Source organism: Eriocheir sinensis, chromosome 19 (assembly GCF_024679095.1).
Source record: "Eriocheir sinensis breed Jianghai 21 chromosome 19, ASM2467909v1, whole genome shotgun sequence".
Taxonomy (NCBI): domain Eukaryota; kingdom Metazoa; phylum Arthropoda; class Malacostraca; order Decapoda; family Varunidae; genus Eriocheir; species Eriocheir sinensis.
Window position 1 is genome coordinate 19188918 of NC_066527.1, and position 17728 is coordinate 19206645.

General features: G+C 45.4%; 1 protein-coding gene and 1 long non-coding RNA gene across 4 annotated transcripts; both read right to left on the reverse strand.

The window, feature by feature from the left end:
- Nucleotides 1–556: 556 nt before the first annotated feature.
- On the reverse strand, nucleotides 557–11365 carry LOC127000850 (SWI/SNF-related matrix-associated actin-dependent regulator of chromatin subfamily B member 1-like). 3 transcript variants are annotated; one of them, XM_050864945.1, is made up of 10 exons: nucleotides 11227–11365; nucleotides 10115–10220; nucleotides 8374–8512; nucleotides 6304–6444; nucleotides 5559–5686; nucleotides 4939–5105; nucleotides 4034–4224; nucleotides 3161–3295; nucleotides 1492–1549; nucleotides 557–817 (listed from the first exon to the last, which is right to left on the reverse strand). In XM_050864945.1, exons 1-9 carry the CDS (start codon nucleotides 11323–11325, stop codon nucleotides 1510–1512), a joined length of 1146 nt encoding a protein of 381 aa, XP_050720902.1. In that variant the 5' UTR covers nucleotides 11326–11365; the 3' UTR covers nucleotides 557–817; nucleotides 1492–1509. The 3 variants fall into 3 exon arrangements, with proteins under 3 accessions (XP_050720902.1, XP_050720901.1, XP_050720900.1); XM_050864944.1 differs by having other exon boundaries at nucleotides 3161–3292; nucleotides 6304–6456; XM_050864943.1 differs by having other exon boundaries at nucleotides 6304–6456.
- A 491-nt stretch (nucleotides 11366–11856) lies between these two features.
- Nucleotides 11857–16335, reverse strand: LOC127001028 (uncharacterized). Its single transcript, XR_007754671.1, has 3 exons — nucleotides 16015–16335; nucleotides 15432–15811; nucleotides 11857–15381 (listed from the first exon to the last, which is right to left on the reverse strand). It is a non-coding gene; the product is annotated as an uncharacterized LOC127001028 (long non-coding RNA).
- Between the last annotated feature and the right edge of the window lie 1393 nt (nucleotides 16336–17728).

A 17728-nucleotide genomic window follows, 5' to 3' on the forward strand; every position in this document is an offset into this window, starting at 1 on the left:
GTGACCGACTGACTGATAGGCTGAATGAGTAACTGATTGACTAAGTGTCTAATTAGTTAACTGATTGACTGTCTGAATGACTAATATTGACTGACTTGCTGATTAGCTTACTGATTGACCAAATGACTGAACTATCGGAGTTTATCATTATTATTATTACACACACATAGAAAGATTCTTCATAAGCTTCGAGTTAATGAGTTTAAATAAATATATATATATAGTCAATTAATTATCCTGATCAAACAATTAAGGATAAGCAATGAGACTTCGCATACATATTTTTTTATTGGTATTATGTAAATTAAGGATAGGCAATGAGACTTCACATACATATTATTTTTTTATTGGTATTATGTAAATTAAGGATAGGCAATGAGACTTCACATACATATTTTTTTATTGGTATTATGTAAATTAAGGATAGGCAATGAGACTTCACATACATATTATTTTTTTATTGGTATTATGTAAATTAAGGATAGGCAATGAGACTTCACATACATATTTTTTTATTGGTATTATGTAAATTAAGGATAGGCAATGAGACTTCACATACATATTATTTTTTTATTGGTATTATGTATAGTTTCATATCATTGACCTTAAGAACTAATGGAGCTTTAAATGAACTAGATTCATGGTTGAGTGCTGTTTGGCTATGAGTGTAAGATTATATTGGAAAAAAAAAAGATAAAATGAATGAAAAAAAAAAATGTGGTTAACTGGTCCTAAAATGTGTGTGTGTGTGTGTGTGTGTGTGTGTGTGTGTGTGTGTGTGTGTGCGCGCAGAAGAGACAGACACAGACATCCGCATCTGAAAAAAAAGAAGAACATTTGTCAGTTATAAACCCATTTCAGGTTAGGTTTGATTTGTTAAGCTAGGTTAGATTAGGTTAGGCTTGGTTGGGTTAGGATAGGTTAAGTTAGGTTAGATTAGGTTAGGCTTGGTTGGGTTAGGATAGGTTAAGTTAGGTTAGATTAGGTTAGGCTTGGTTGGGTCAGGATAGGTTAAGTTAGGTTAGATTGGGTTAGGCTTGGTTGGGTTAGGATAGGTTAAGTTAGATTAGATTAGGTTAGGCTTGGTTGGGTTAGGATAGGTTAAGTTAGGTTAGATTAGGTTAGGCTTGGTTGGGTCAGGATAGGTTAAGTTAGGTTAGATTGGGTTAGGCTTGGTTGGGTCAGGATAGGTTAAGTTAGGTTAGATTGGGTTAGGCTTGGTTGGGTCAGGATAGGTTAAGTTAGGTTAGATTAGGTTAGGCTTGGTTGGGTCAGGATAGGTTAAGTTAGGTTAGATTAGGTTAGGCTTGGTTGGGTCAGGATAGGTTATATTAGGTTAGATTAGGTTAGGCTTGGTTGGGTCAGGATAGGTTATGTTAGGTTAGATTAGGTTAGGCTTGGTTGGGTTAGGATAGGTTAAGTTAGGTTATATTAGGTTAGGCTTGGTTGGGTCAGGATAGGTTAAGCTAGGTTAGATCAGATGCTCCTTACCACTGCTCCTCCTCGTAGTTACCAGCCGGGTGTTGTGTTGGCCAGTCGCCGCATTCGTCTGCAAGCACAAACATTTCCTTGGTCAGTGTTATGTTATGGATTCAATGTTATACTGCTTATATGCTGCAGGGGTGATTGTTTTTACACACACCTTCCCTCTTTCTTTCCCTCTCCCATCTCCTGTTTTCCTTTCCAACACTCCTTCCTCCCTTCTTCTTGTCTCCCATCTCCTGTTTTCCTTTCCTACAATCCTTCCTCCCTTCTTCTTGTCTCCCATCTCCTGTTTTCCTTTCCTACACTCCTTCCTCCCTTCTTCTTGTCTCCCATCTCCTGTTTTCCTTTCCTACACTCCTTCCTCCCTTCTTCTTGTCTCCCATCTCCTGTTTTCCTTTCCTACCCTCCTTCCTCCCTTCTTCTTGTCTCCCATCTCCTGTTTTCCTTTCCTACAATCCTTCCTCCCTTCTTCTTGTCTCCCATCTCCTGTTTTCCTTTCCTACAATCCTTCCTCCCTTCTTCTTGTCTCCTATCTCCTGTTTTCCTTTCCTACACTCCTTCCTCCCTTCTTCTTGTCTCCCATCTCCTGTTTTCCTTTCCTACACTCCTTCCTCCCTTCTTCTTGTCTCCCATCTCCTGTTTTCCTTTCCTACAATCCTTTCCTTTTTTCCTTCTCTCATCTTCTGTTCTCATTTCCTACACCTCTCTCCCTCCCTCTCCCACAAACCTTCCTTCCTCTTTCCTCTCCTATCTCTTAAATTCATCCCCTTTTTCCTTTCCCATCTCCTAACCTTCACTTTTATTTCCTCTTCCATCCCCTAACCTCCCCTTTCTTTTCCTCCTCCATCTCCTAATCTCCCCATCCTTTTCCTCTCCCATCTTCTGTCCTTCCCCCATTTTCCTCTCCCATCTCCTAACCTCCCCATCCTTTTCCTCTCCTATCTCCTAACCTCCCCTTCCTTTTCCTCTCCCATCTCCTAACCTCCCCTTCCTTTTCCTCTCCCATCTCCTAACCTCCCCTTCCTTTTCCTCTCCCATCTCTTAACCTCCTCTTCCATCTCCTAAATCCTCCCTCCCCTCTCCCATCTCCTAACCTCCCCTTCCTTTTCCTCTCCCATCTCCTAACCTCCTCTTCCATCTCTTAACCTCCTCTTCCATCTCCTAAATCCTCCCTCCCCTCTTCCTCTCCCATCTCCTAACCTCCCCTTCCTTTCTCTCTTCCATCTCCTCAATCCTACCTCCCCTTTTCCTCTCCCATCTCCTAACCTCCCCTTCCTTTTCCTCTCCCATCTCCTAACCTCCCCTTCCTTTTCCTCTCCCATCTCCTAACCTCCTCTTCCATCTCTTAACCTCCTCTTCCATCTCCTAAATCCTCCCTCCCCTCTTCCTCTCCCATCTCCTAACCTCCCCTTCCTTTTCCTCTTCCATCTCCTAAATCCTCCCTCCCCTTTTCCTCTCCCATCTCCTAACCTCCCCTTCCCTTTCCTCTCCCATCTCCTAACCTCCCCTTCCTTTTCCTCTCCCATCTCTTAACCTCCTCTTCCATCTCTTAACCTCCTCTCCCATCTCCTAACCTCCCCTTCCTTTTCCTCTTCCATCTCCTAAATCCTCCCTCCCCTTTTCCTCTCCCATCTCCTACCCTCCTCTTCCTTTTCCCATATCCTCTCCCCATTACCTTGTGTTCCTGTCCTGGTCCCGGATCTTCTTCTCCATCTCTGCGTCTGTGAGTGTCTCCAGGAAGGGCGACCACTGCTCCGCCTCACTCTGGGAGCGGAACGGAACCTCCACACAAGGCAGGGGAGATTCACTGCTTCCGGTGGACATAGGCAAGGCATGGTTGACGTCAGTGGTGGTGGTTGTGGTGGAGGTGGAGGTGGTAGGTAAAGGGTGTGTTACATGCGGAAGGGGTGGAGGACGGCAGGTGGGTGGTGGTGGTGATGGTAAAGGAAAAACTAGGCAAAAAAATATACAAGGAGACAGGGCCATATAATAATAATAATAATTTTGTTTTGCCCAGCGGCATATATAAAAAACAGGACAAGTAAACGAACGAGATCAACCGAGATACATGTATGCTTAAATAATTGACAGCTCCTGTATACTATAATTAGGCATACTATAACACTTCTTGAATACTGTAACAAGGAAGACACCTCTCCATCTGGAACTGATCTCTTTCATTTCTGTTCATCTACTTTACTTTACTTGTTTACTCCCGTTTTAATTATGCCACTGAACTTCTTTTTACATCAAGAGGGAGGCAGTTGGTTGAAGGGCAGAAGACACAAAAACAGTAACAAGAAGCCCGTAAGACGCTGCTCCTATTAAAAAAAAAGAATGCGAGGCCAGAAGAGGGGTCAGTTTTTTTTCATTAAGGGAGGGAGGCAGGTGAAGGGCAGAAAACACAAAAACAAGTAACAAAAAATCCCGTAAGACGCTGAGCACTTCTATAAAAAAAGCAGAATGCGAGGCTGGAAGAGAGGTCAAGTTTTCGAGTTGTTTCCTCTACTCTAATAACAGATAAAGTAAATCCCCCCACCCCACTAACCTGAAGGCATAGGTGCGCTGGTGCCAGAAGAGCTGCCCCCTCACGGAGTAGGCGATGGCCGTGACAAACTCCCCGCCCAGGCCCAGCTCGGAGCACAGCTTGGAGGCGAAGTCCTCGGGCGAGTTCTCCGGCTCCGACATGTCCCACTCAAACTGGTCATTGAGGGAGATGTTGCCCACGTGGATGTTGAGCTGTGGAGGTGGTGGTAGCATAAGAACATTAGGGGCTTTATTCTTAACCCGGTAGCAGCGACGGGCCAAATTTGTGGCTTTACCGTGTAGCATCGATGGGCCAAATTTGTGCCATGATTTTAACCCCCAAAAACAGATGATACATACACTGATCACAAATGCTTTGATGTATATTATGAAATGGTTTGTGTGAGGGGTGATTTTTTCTCATTTTTCTCGCTTAGAGGGACCATTAGGAATCATGATCCCCGCTGCTACCGGGTTAAACATTTCTTTCAACCCTTCACTTCATCCGTTCACCATTCCCTTCAACCCCTACTGGCATGTCTAACTTAACCTGCCTTATCTTTTCAACCACCTAATCTAACCTAGTCTGTCTTTTCTCTTCTACTAGCCAACCTAACCTAACCTAACCTAGTCTGTCTTTTACCATTAGTCAACCTAACCTAACCTGTATTATCTTTTCAACCAGTCAACCTAACCTAACCTAGTCTGTCTTTTACCATTAGTCAACCTAACCTAACCTGTATTATCTCTTCCACCAGCCAACCTAACCTAACCTATCTTATCTCTTCAACCAGTCAACCAAACCTAACCTGTCTTATCTCTTCAACCAGTCAACCTAACCTAGCCTGTCATCTCCGCAAGTCAACCTAACCTAGCCTGGCCTGCCTTATCTCTTCCACCAGCCAACCTAATCTACCCTGGGCTAACCTTTATGACTATCCTGGTGTCTGAGTGGTCTGAGATGATGGTCTGGGAGGGGAACTGGTCCATCTGCTGCTTGATGGAGGTGGAGATTGCTGGCACGAACATCAGGGGGTTCAGATCCAGGTCGTCACACAGCAGCTCGGCAAACTGTTCCGGGCTGGTCTGCATCTCTGGGGGGGGAGGGGAGAAGAGAGGCTGGTTAGGAGTTGGGTTGAGAAGTGGTTGGTTGGGCATTGGGTTAAAGGAAAGGTGGAATGAGAGCTTGAGTTAACCCTTTGAATGTGGATTTCCTACCAGAAGACTTCACCAAGCTACAGGAATGGAACAGAAAGTGGCTGCTGCAATTCAGTGAAGAAAAATGTGAAATCCTGCACCTTGGGAGGGGATATCCAGCATACTAATACTACATGGAAACACTCCACTACCCACCACAGAGGCAGAGAAAGACCTGGGACTATACGTTACCAGGCAACCAGTGAAGGCCAAATCTGTGCCAATCGCAGAGGACGGGTTAAACAAGAAGAAAAAGAAAAAGGAGCAGAAGAAACAGTTCAAGGCACATCAACCGAGACCATCAAAAACAACCAAAGAATCAACACACACACACACACACACACACGCACCGTTCTTGTTCCAGGTGAATGTATCCCTCAGTTTCTGTCCCTCGATCTCCATGTCAAGTCGGATGGGCACCAATTCCTCCTTCTGGCAGGAATTTTCATGGATCTGCGCCGGGTCAAGGTCATCATAGCTGTGGGGTAAAGGAGGAGAGGTCAGGTCAAGGTTGGGACTTGTCTTGTGATTAATAGGAAGGTAAGGGTTGTTGTATAAGGTGAAGGAATGCAAACAAAGGAAGGAAAAAAAGAAGATAGAAAAAACACCAAAAAATAAAGAAAACAAGAAAAGAAAGAAAAAACACAAAGAAAAAAAAAAGATAGAAAAAAACACCAAAAAATAAAGAAAACAAGAAAGAAAAAACAAAGAAAAAAAAAAATAGAAAAAAACACCAAAAAATAAAGAAAACAAGAAATGAAAGAAAAACACACACACACACAAAAAAAGATAGAAAAAAACACCAAAAAATAAAGAAAACAAGAAAAGAAAGAAAAAAACACAAAGAAAAAAAAAGATAGAAAAAAACACCAAAAAATAAAGAAAACACAAGAAAAGAAAGAAAAAACACAAAGAAAAAAAAGATAGAAAAAACACCAGAAAATAAAGAAAACAAAAACAACAACAAAAAAAAAAAAAACCCAAAAAAATAAAGCAAACATAAGAAAAGAAAGAAAAAAGATAGAAAAATACACAAAAAAATAAAGCTCACACACACACACACACACACACAAAAAAAGATCTGTCTCCACTCACCACATGGGGAAGGTGCGGATCTTCTTGGAGATGATGCGGTTGCGGTTGATGGGTGTGGCCTGGGGTACGGCATCCAGGTGGGAGGAGTTGGAGATGGTGGGCACCCACGGAGCAGCCGGCTTCTTGACCTGACGCTCCGCCCTGACCAGGAAACTGTGTCAAAATTACTGGGGCTTGTCCGGACAGCTTGGGGCAGCAGGGGTTAGTAGGGTCTGTGTTGCTGGTGTGTGTTGTTATGGTGGTGGTGGTGGTAGTAGTAGTAGTAGTAGTAGTAGTAGTAGTAGTAGTAGTAGTAGTAGGAGTGGTGGTGGTTGTGGTAGTAGTAGTAGTACTGTGGTAGTTGCAGTAATAATGAGACTGGTGTCTATAAATGTGAATGGTTTAGGTGGTGAGGAAAAGAGGAGAGTGAAGATTGAAAACTTTGTGAATGGTAGAGTGGATGTGTTGGGAGTGAGTGAAACACATATTCGAGGAACTGGTGTGAGTGATGGTAGAGAGGGTACGTGGGAAGGTGTGCCTGGGGAGGTTGTATGGACGGGGATGGATGAGAAGTATAGAGGCAGGAGTAAGGAAGGATGTGCTATTGTGATGTCTGAAAGAGTGTGGAATGGTGTGACTGATTATGGTTGGAAGGGATCAAGAATTGTGTGGGTGAAAGGAAAAGTAGATTTAGTAAAGTATGCATGGGTGTGTATTTATGCTTCAGTAAATGTGAAAAGTAAAAAAGGACTGAAAGGGAAGCTTTTGGGAGGAAGTGAATGCATGTTTGTAGAGTTCTGAGAAAGAAAGGAAACTCATTATGATGGGAGATATGAATGCTAAAGTGGGTGATGAATGTGTGTGGATGTGGTGGGAAAATGGGGGATACCTGGGAAGAATGAAAATGGAGAGTGCCTGGTGGATGTCTGTGCTGAGAGGGGAATGTTCCTAGTGAACACCTTCTTTCAGCACAAGAATATCCACCGATACACATGGAGGAGGGGAGAAGATATTGAGCAAAAAGGATTGATTGATTATGTGCATGCAGAAAATATCTCCACAAGTAAAATAAATGAAGTTATGGATGAGAATGGAAAGATGTTGAAAGACGGGGAAGCTGTGAAAGAGAGATGGAGAGAATATTTCAAAAACTTAATGAATTTTGAGGACGGACGTCCAGCAGCTGTAACAGCAGCAGTTTTGAGTAGAGGTAGAGGAGGAGTACATAAAGAAAGAAGTATAACATATGAAGAAGTAAATCAGGCATAAAAAGATTAAAAAATGGAAAGGCAGCAGGATTTGATGAAATCACAGCAGAAAGGGCATTGCAAAGAAGAAGGGTGGTAGGGTCTTTGGGACGAATCATGAATGGCAGAAGTGTGAGCATGGAGGTAAAGAGGGATTTGAGAAATACAATAATAGTACCAACCCTCACATATGCAAGTGAAACATGGGCCTGGAATGAAAGTCAGAGGTCTAGAGTGCAGGCAGTGGAAATGAGTTATTTGAGGAGTGCTTGTGGTGTGAGTAGAATGGATGGAATGAGTAATGAAAGTGTGTACGAGCATTTTGGAATGTGTCACAGGGGTGAAGGGAAGAAGTGAAGCGACAGACTTTAAAGTGGTTTGGCCACATGGAGCGAATGGAGGAGAGTAAGATGACCAGAAGGGTGAGTGAGATAGAGGGAGGAATGCTAGAGGACGACCTCCAGTGAAATGGAGGGATAGAGTGCAAGAGTACGTTAGGGAGAGGGGGGAAAGATCTTTGAGAAACTTTGAGCAGGCAAGGAGGGAGTGTCTGGATAGAGAAAGATGGAAGCTCTTCTGCCGTGGCCATCCCCTGGCGGGAGCTCCTAGGAGCAGGCATCAATGAAATGAATGAATAATAATGAGGTAATATATACAATACCGGTACGTTAGTTAAGTTAATCAGTTAGAATGGCAACACTTATTTTGACTGTGTGAGAGTTGGCAACACTAAAAGCTGTACATAAAACACATCTCTAACTCTTCAACGTGTGGACGTGAATACACTTTCCGCTCAAGAAATAAAAATGCTGAACCAGAACCCGCACCCCGGTGCACCCCATACCTTGCCGCCGCTGCCTCAGGGTCCTGCTGTTGTCGCACGGACACTGCCTTGTACTTGTCCTCATTACCCTCGATGATGTCCTCGACCTCAGAGGCGCGGAGCAGTGAGATGTTGGACGCCAGAACGTGCTGAGTCAGGCCTGGGGTGTGTGGGGGAGGGGGCAGGGGTTAGGGGGGAGGAGGAAGGGAGGGGGAGGAGGTGAAGTATAAGGAAGGAGAGGGAGGGAGGGAAGAAGGGAAAGGAGCAGAGATGGAGAGAAGGAAGTGGGGGATTAAAAGTGTAAGGGGGGGGGGGGAGAGAGAGAGAGAGAGAGAGAGAGAGAGAGAGAGAGAGAGAGAGAGAGAGAGAGAGAGAGAGAGAGAGAGAGAGATAGAGAGAGAGATGGGTTGAGAGGGAAGAGGAGTGAAAAAGGATGAGGATGAGAGAGAGAGAGGGACAAGAGAGATAGGGAATAAGGGAAGGAGAGGATAGGTAGGGTGGAAGAGAGAGAGAGAGAGAGAGAGAGAGAGAGAGAGAGAGAGAGAGAGAGAGAGAGAGAGAGAGAGAGAGAGAGAGAGAGAGATATGAAGAAAAAGGGAAGGAAAGGATAAGTATGGGGAAAGACAAAGGGTGAGAGAGAAGGACAGAAGAATGGATAAGGAATGATAAATGAGGGAAGAAGAGAAGATGAGGAAAAGAGAGAGAGAGAAGAATAGAGGAAGTAAAGTTAGAGGGAAGGAGAAAGACAGAAGAATAGAGGAAGTAAGGTTAGAGGGAAGGAAGGTGCAGGGTCACAGGGTCAGCGATAAAGGGAAAACAAGGTGATGGTGTGTGTAAAGAAAGGGGAAGAAATAAAAAAAAAGGGAAGCTCATGATTAGATGCAAGACACATAAAAACACCATCAGTATAAAACATAATTGACAAGGATGAATTAGACAAGTATTTAATGTCTCCTTACTGACTACCCTGTTACCCCATTGCAGCACAGTCTCCATTCATGAACTTAGAGACACAGACAAAGGAAATATTATAGAATTCCACCCAGCTCACTAGAAGGAATGAAATGATAAAGTTACTCATAGAAGGTAAATGTTTTCTTTGATGCTTTGCTCTCACTCTCAAGCATTATGCCTTCTTAAGCTTTGACAAGATTTTAGCTATAATAAAGAGTAATGTTGAGCTAAGTATAAATTAAGTGGTGTTACTGATAAACTTGTGGTACTTCTATTACTTTAACCAGTACCAATACTCATAACTAACGGACCTGCAGTACCGTACTTTGTATATACACTGGTACCAATACCTACTCATTCAAACTTGCAGTACTGATGTCTTTGCTCAAACAGTATGGTACCAATAATCATTCATAAACTTGTGGTACATATTTACAAGCTGGACTGGAACCAATACTCATTACTTTTAAACTTGCAGTACTTACAAGCTGGACTGGTACCAATACTCTTTACTAATAAATTTGCAGTACTTGTATATTAGCTGATAGGTGTCATTCTATAAACTGACCTGAACGTCAATCTTTCCAGCACTTATATATATTTTATCTGTCTGTGTGGGGTGAGTTGGGTGTCATTCTATAAACTGACCTGAACTGAACTGAACGTCAATCTTTCTGGCACCTACATATTACTTTATCTGTCTGTGTGACGTGAGTTGGGTGTCATTCTATAAACTTACCACTGTGCCCTGCCCCCGCTGTGAGCCACATGACTGCAGAGCAACACATTTACACACCCATAAACCTACCAAGCTCCATCAACTTCTTGCGCTCATCGTTGGTGATGGAGCGCCGGTACATGCCAGGGAACTTCTTGTACAGCGACCCGCGGAACAGTCGCAGGTAGTTCCCGACCTGTGGAAGAGGGGAGAGTATTAGAGGGATGTTAAGCTGTATGATTTTTTTTTTTCTTCACAATTAGAAGAAGAGGAGGAGGGGGAGGAAGGAGACGATGAAGAGGAGGAGGGGTAAGGAGATGAAGAAGAGGAGGAGGGGGAGGAGGGAGATGAAGAAAAGGAGGTAAATGTTCATTGAGTTGCTCATCTCAAAATTTGATACACTGGCTATTTATTTCGGGACAAATATTGTGCTTTTTCATTTGGAGAGTTTTTTTTCTTCGGAAACTACTAAAATGTGACTTATTGCAATTTCATCATCCGCCGCCACAGCTGCAAAATAGCTTGTAGAGGGTTTAGGGTGGGGGAACATATTTAAACTATCCCAACCAAACTTTACGACCTAACAGCTAACGGGGGGCAACACCGGCTACACCGCCGCCGCGCCCGTCACCAGAGCAGTCAAATAAGGCGCGCGTATACAGTGGCAGCCGTAATTATTTTGTAAAACTAGAGAAATACAACAGTAGTAGGTAGAACACCGTAGAATTAATCTAACCATACCAGGCGAGTGTGGGCCAAATTATTGAGTCGTGCGCTATCCCTCCCACGCCCAGGGCCCACAACACCGCGGCCAGCAAAAAAAACACTAACTTTTAAAAAATCAGAAGCAGCGTTTGTCAATTTGCGATGCATATATATGGGGTTCAAAATGCATGGAATAATGAGATCTAACCCATGGCTAGGGTGAGAAGTACCGCAGTGATATGGGCAACTCTCTGAACATATACCCAGGAGGAGGAGGGGGAGGAAGGAGACGAATAAGAGGGGGAGGAGGGAGACGAAGAAGAGAAAGAGGAGGAGGAAGGAGAAGAAGAGGAGATAGGAAGGTCTGACTGCTCGCGGCCCTAAACACCCGGCACATTTCCCCCCCCCCGAAAACTAGAGTGCATGGGGTCTTACTCCCGCCATTATCCAAGCATTTCATCCTCCTGTCATCACCGTGCATCCGTGCCTGGCCTCACCTCGGACCCGATGCACCAGTACTCGCCATTCTCCTCGAGTTGGAAGCTGACTGGCTTGTCCCCGTAAGTCTTCGCCATCTTGGAGGTAAACAAAGCCATGTCTGCTTGGCTATAGGCTGGTATCCCCTGCTGCCTGATTGTCGAACTCGTATTTATTAATTTTAGACACTTAAATAATACCAAAACACATCAGGAATTATCTATTTTAACGATATTTATAAATGAATCTAGTTATTGGGGAGGAGACAGTTTTTGGGTAGGGCAATCTGGCACCGCTACTCGTGTCCCTCTCCTAGCTCACTCCAATACAATATCAAACTGTTTGAACCATTGAAAAATAATCTGATTTAATTGCAGTATTTGTGACCCCCTGTTGGGTTGTTTATTTTTTGCGCCCGTAGTGGAGGCACCGTTCCCAGATTATCGTACTCAGAGCCTCGTATTTACCGATCTCTGCGCCATAGCTATTGATAAAAAACACCAATAATTAACCATTTTAACGATAACTATATACGAAGGCAGTTACTGGGGTTGAGGAGGCAGTTTTTGAGTTGGAAATCGGCAAACAGAGGAGGCTGAGTACGACAATCTGAGGACTCATTTTGAGGTTATAGCCGCGTAAGATGAGTGCCAAGGCGTCAAGTCATTGGCACTCTAGGCTTCAAGCACTCAGACAATGACCAGTGTTGTGTAGTGCTCCAGACAGAAATTGAGTGAATTCATAACATAACCGATCATGGATATTGATTGATAATTTATTGCTGCAGGTAAACAACAAGGGAGAAGGGAGGAACATGCCATCCCAACCCCCAGGCAGTACATTATACAACTATTATTAATACACGTGTAGGTAGCAACATGAAACTAAAGAGATACAGTGGTGGAGGGAATGCACAACCAGGGAGGGGGGCGGTGCCTCCCCCTGGACAAGAAGAAAATAAAATGTGGGGACAGAGAAGGACATCCCCCAAGCACTAGATGGGAATGACTACAGAGAAAGAGGAAATGCTTGTCCTTAAAGTAGAAAACTGCAGAGATCACAGCCTTGTAGAGCACGGCAGGCTGCCACACACCGCATCACCACCTTGGTGCACACTGAGGGTGTTCTTTGAGGCTAGCAGGGAGGACATCATGGTTCAGGAGCCAACAAATTGTCTGGGGTAGGTCAAGGCAGTCCCGTGGTTTAATGTAGATGTAGTTCCACACCTCCACCACCTTATAACATTGATGTGGTCGAGGTCAACAACATCGGCTGAGCGCATCTCACAGAACTCCTTGCCCGTGGTGAGCGTGACCCGGCCACCAACCACCAGCTCGACCTCCGCCGACACTCCATGGGAAAGGATCAGCATTCGTTAGTCTCAAAGGTGTGAAGGCAATTATGTGGCGTCCTAAGAATAGCTTCCAAGGGCTTGTCATTTGTCTCTACAACAATGTTATCTCTGCCGTACTGCTGGGAATGGAATCTCTCAACCCCAAACACTATAGCAAGCACCTCCTTCTCTATCTGGGCAGAGTTTTTTTCAGATTTTGTCAATGACCTCGCTGCAGAATAATAATAATAATAATAATAAATTTTGTTTCGCACATCGGCATATGTAAAGAGCAGGACAAGTAAAGGAACGAGAACAAAATCGAGATAGCTACAGGGTGACCTTCTTGCATTATACAGGCCCATAGTGCAAGGCTAGAAGCATCTACACAAAGTAAGACAGGTACAGCACTTACATCATAATGACCAGGCGCCCTGACCACAAGGATGTCTTGCAGCTCCTGGAAGCCTTCATGCTGTGTCTCCTCCCAACAACAGTCATGCAGTGTTTTTCTCCAGCAGAACACGCAGCGGGTCTGTGAGTGTGGAAAGATTTTGTATGAATTATTTACCCACATAATTGATCATGCCCAAAAACCTCTGACACAGTTTTGTTTTGTGGGACAGGAATAAACTCATCAACAGCTTCCACTTTTTGCTGATCAGTATGGATGACACTTTCAGTCAAAACATGACCAATATATTCAATTTGCTTGGTTTTCAGCTCGGTCTTATTGGGCTCAGCTTCAGATTTGTCTCTCAGCTTCTCTTTAGGACATTTTTAAGCAGGTAGCTGCGGGGATCATGTTTCTTAAAGGCTCCTCCCCCTAAACGAGAAAAATGAGAAGAAAATCATCACTCACGCAAACCATTTCATAATATATATCAACGCATTAGTGATCAGTTTATGCATCATCTATTTTGGGGGGTTTATATCATGGCAAAAATCTGACCCGTCGCTGCTACACGGTAAAGCCACAAATTTGGCCCGTCACTGCTACCGGGTTAATCTATGGTCATGTTCCTCTTCTGTGCGCCGCCCATGCACCAAAATGTCATCCATCATGATCTCTACACCTTCACCAAAAGCCTCATGCATCCTTCTCTGGTATATTTCAGAGCTAGCCGCTTACTCCAAATGTAAGTCTAAGGTAGGCCTATATCTTCCAAAACAGGTATTAAAGGTCACCTATTTAGAAGTCTCATCAAATTTAAGTTGCCCAAAACCTTTAACCTGGTAGCAGCGATGGGCCAAATTTGTGGCTTTACCGTGTAGCAGCGACGGGCCAAATTCGTGGCTTTACCGTGTAGCAGCGACGGGCCAAATTCGTGGCTTTACCGTGTAGCAGCGACGGGCCAAATTTGTGGCTTTACCGTGTAGCAGTGACGGGCCAAATTTGTGGCTTTACCGTGTAGCAGCGACAGGCCAAATTCGTGGCTTTACCGTGTAGCAGCGACGGGCCAAATTTGTGGCTTTTTTTATCTTTGTCAATTACAAGCATACTATTGAGCCAGTCTGTGGGTGTATTTTCTTCAACAATGATACCTAATCTTTCCATATAGTCTATTCCTTCTTAAGTTTACCTCTCAGAGCAACAGGTATTTCTCTAGGAGGGTGAGCCACAGGGACAACACTTGGATCAAACTGTAATTCAACTGTTGGAAAGTTGTAAAGTTTTGTTTAGTGGGCAGCGCAACATCTGTGATCATATGCCAGAGAGAGACAGAAGGGGAAGGAATTATAGGAGAAGGGAACAGACCCCAGGAGACGGGACACAACCCCCGATTAATACCTGGTACCCATTCACTGCTGGGTGGACAGGGGCGTAGGGTATCGGAAAAGCTACCCAAATTTTTCCACTTCGTCCGGGCTCTCTTGGTTGTGAGCCATGATATAAACCCCCAAAAATAGAAGATACATAATCTGATCGCAAATGCTTTGATATATATGAAATGGTTTGTGCGAGGGGTGATTTTTTCTCATTTTTCTCGCTTGGAGGGACCATTAAGAAACATGATCCCCGCTGCTACTGGGTTAATAAGCATGTTTTTATGAGCATTTTTTCAAGTTCATTGCGCAGTGGAAGGGTCAGACTACCACCAGGGTCATTAAACTACCCCTGGAAATGCCCCAAACACCTATGAAAGCCTTGTCAAGTATTTTTTTCTACAACAAAGGAGACAGCTCAAGGGCGCACACAAAAAAGGAAACTTTATTAAAAAAAAAAAGCCCGCTACTTGCTGCTCCCAAATACCATGTGTCAATTCCTGTGCAGATGACAAAAACCTGGATCTTCAAGTCCCTCCCTGTCTTAGCCTGTGGGGGGAGTCTCAACACCCTGCCCCTGCTGTGGGTGGTGTGGGGGGGTGTGTGGGGGTCTGGTGCAGGGTCCACAGCTCCACCGTCAGGCTCAGGGGGTAGTCTCCAGGTCCGACAGGTGCTGGGGGGGGGGGGGAAGGCACCATATCAGAACACTCCTTACCCTGAGAGCATGTCAAGATATGTAACACAGCAACATTCAGTAGATATGTACCATTAAAACCTCTTGTAAACCCAGCCATTAAAACCTCTTGTAAACCCAGCCATTAAAACCTCTTGTAAACCCAGCCATTAAAACCTCTTGTAAACCCAGCTATTAAAACCTCTTGTAAACCCAGCCATTAAAACCTCTTGTAAACCCAGCTATTAAAACCTCTTGTAAACCCAGCTATTAAAACCTCTTGTAAACCCAGCTATTAAAACCTCTTGTAAACCCAGCTATTAAAACCTCTTGTAAACCCAGCCATTAAAACCTCTTGTAAACCCAGCTATTAAAACCTCTTGTAAACCCAGCTATTAAAACCTCTTGTGAACCCAGTCATTAAAACCTCTTGTAAACCCAGCCATTAAAACCTCTTGTAAACCCAGCTATTAAAACCTCTTGTAAACCCAGCTATTAAAACCTCTTGTAAACCCAGCTATTAAAACCTCTTGTAAACCCAGCTATTAAAACCTCTTGTAAACCCAGCTATTAAAACCTCTTGTAAACCCAGCTATTAAAACCTCTTGTAAACCCAGCTATTAAAACCTCTTGTGAACCCAGTCATTAAAACCTTACCTTATCGCTTGTGTGAGTCCTCCCCTGCATAGGAACAGCCGCTTCATCCAGGGGTAGACCAGGGAATCAACCACTCATATCCACAGTAGACCAGGCAATCGACCACTCCTCTAGGGGCCGGTAGACTAGGAATTCAACCACTCAGCGGATGACCGGTGTTGTGTAGCTCTCCAGTCTGAAATCGAGGGAGTTCGTAACCTAACCGATCATGGATATTAATTAGTGTTTCTACTCAAAGACAAACTTGTGTGCGATGAACATTCAGCGACTCGGAAATAATCACTGGATATTTACGACACAATAACAAAAATATCTGACATCACACCTGAACCGTTGGATACCTGCGACATTATCAGTAAAGGCAATTAGGACACTCACTCACGAGGACGTCTCGGAATAAGTGCGCCGAGGATTATTATCGAGGCTAACATGGCTGTGGTCTGGGGTGTGGAGCCTCATCAACGGTGACGAGGTGTTCTGTTGTTGAAGCTCGGCCGTGGAGGTTTCTTGTAGACCCGGGTGGATGTGGTAATGCCCGGGTGGAGCAGCAACGGCCGTAGAGGGTTGGGATGTACACTGTAGGGTCTTATGTAGAGTCTTCCATGGCAAACATTGCCTGTTCTTTACTAACTAGAGAGAGAGAGAAAGACACAGAGAGAGATTGAGAGATAGAGAGACAGACAGAGACAGAGAGAGAGATTGAGAGAGAGAGAGAGAGAGAGACAGAGACAGAGCAACACCGACACACAGACGTACGCACAGTGCAGTGAGGGAGAATTAAGACACACACACACACACAGACGTACACAGTGCTGGGAGGGAGGAAGGACAGGCAGCATGGCGGTACATTGTTTATTACGGAACGAAATTCGCGTTACAGCTGCAAGGTGCTCTCAACCACAATGCCTTACAAAACCAGCAGTAGTTACCTCCTCCTGCTGCAGCAACCTCCCCAAGACGGAGGGCCCCCAGACCCCGCCCAGCGAGGATGCGCCTCCCTGGCCACCTGGTCAAAGCCTGGTCAACCAGTCAGCCAGAGAGGTGCGCCTCCGCCGACAGGGCCCAGAAGCCTTCCGCATCGGGCGGGTCACCACAGCCTCCTCTTCTGCTGCTCAGGAACACAACAGGCTAAAAGGCAACAGTTACACACACGGACATATAAAAAAAAGAAATCCTAACCGACATCTCAGAGGGAGACGCCCAAAGGCGGCAGACTCAAACGCAGAACGGAACACACCCGTTCTGTGAAAGAGCCAACCGTTGTACCCCTAACACCCTAGGCCCCACCAGCCTCCTCCTGTGAGGAAAACTGGTCCTCAGTTTGGGCAGCTCGGAAGGAGCTACCCTGGCGGCAAAGCTGTAACACAGACTGGCCCGCGTACAACCCCGCCGCCTAAACTAACACCTTGCCAGACCTCCCTACGGGAGAATCTGACATCTATCTGCGCGTCTTTCAAGCGTTGCTCCGACTCCCTACCCGCCCGACCACCCGTCCGCCCGCCCGTTCCCACGTCGCCCGCCCGTCCGCCCATCCGCCCCGCCCCCAACCCGCCCGCAAGCGTGCGAGCAGAGGTACGACGAGCGTCAGTGCGGCGGAACGTAGCGTACGGGTTCCGTGCGTTCGTACGTGTGGCCGTACGGTTCAGCGTAGACGCTGCTGCCTGCCTACCTGACCGAGGGTGGGGTGCCCGCCCGACAACCCGACCGCAAGGTGGCCTGCCTACCTATCTGATGGCCCGACTGACAGCCTGACCACCAGATAGCTTGCCTGTCACCTGCTAGCCTGACTGCCAGGTGGCACCCGTCGGCCTGATGGACAGGCCACGCCCATGCCTTCCTGACACAGTGATTAGCTAAGTCCCCGCCAACACCCCACACAAAAAAGACACTCACACAACAAAAAAACTCACACACCCTACATAACCTGCACCGTAGTGCTACCCAAACCTCGCTGCTCCCGCGTTGCACACCGCCACCGCCGTTGGTCGCCCGGCAGCATCCACCCAGCAGGGACAACAGCTAAAGAGCTAGGGAGGAAGGGGGTTATGGGGAAAAAAACATACATAGAAATGAAATCCTAGCAGTCACACAG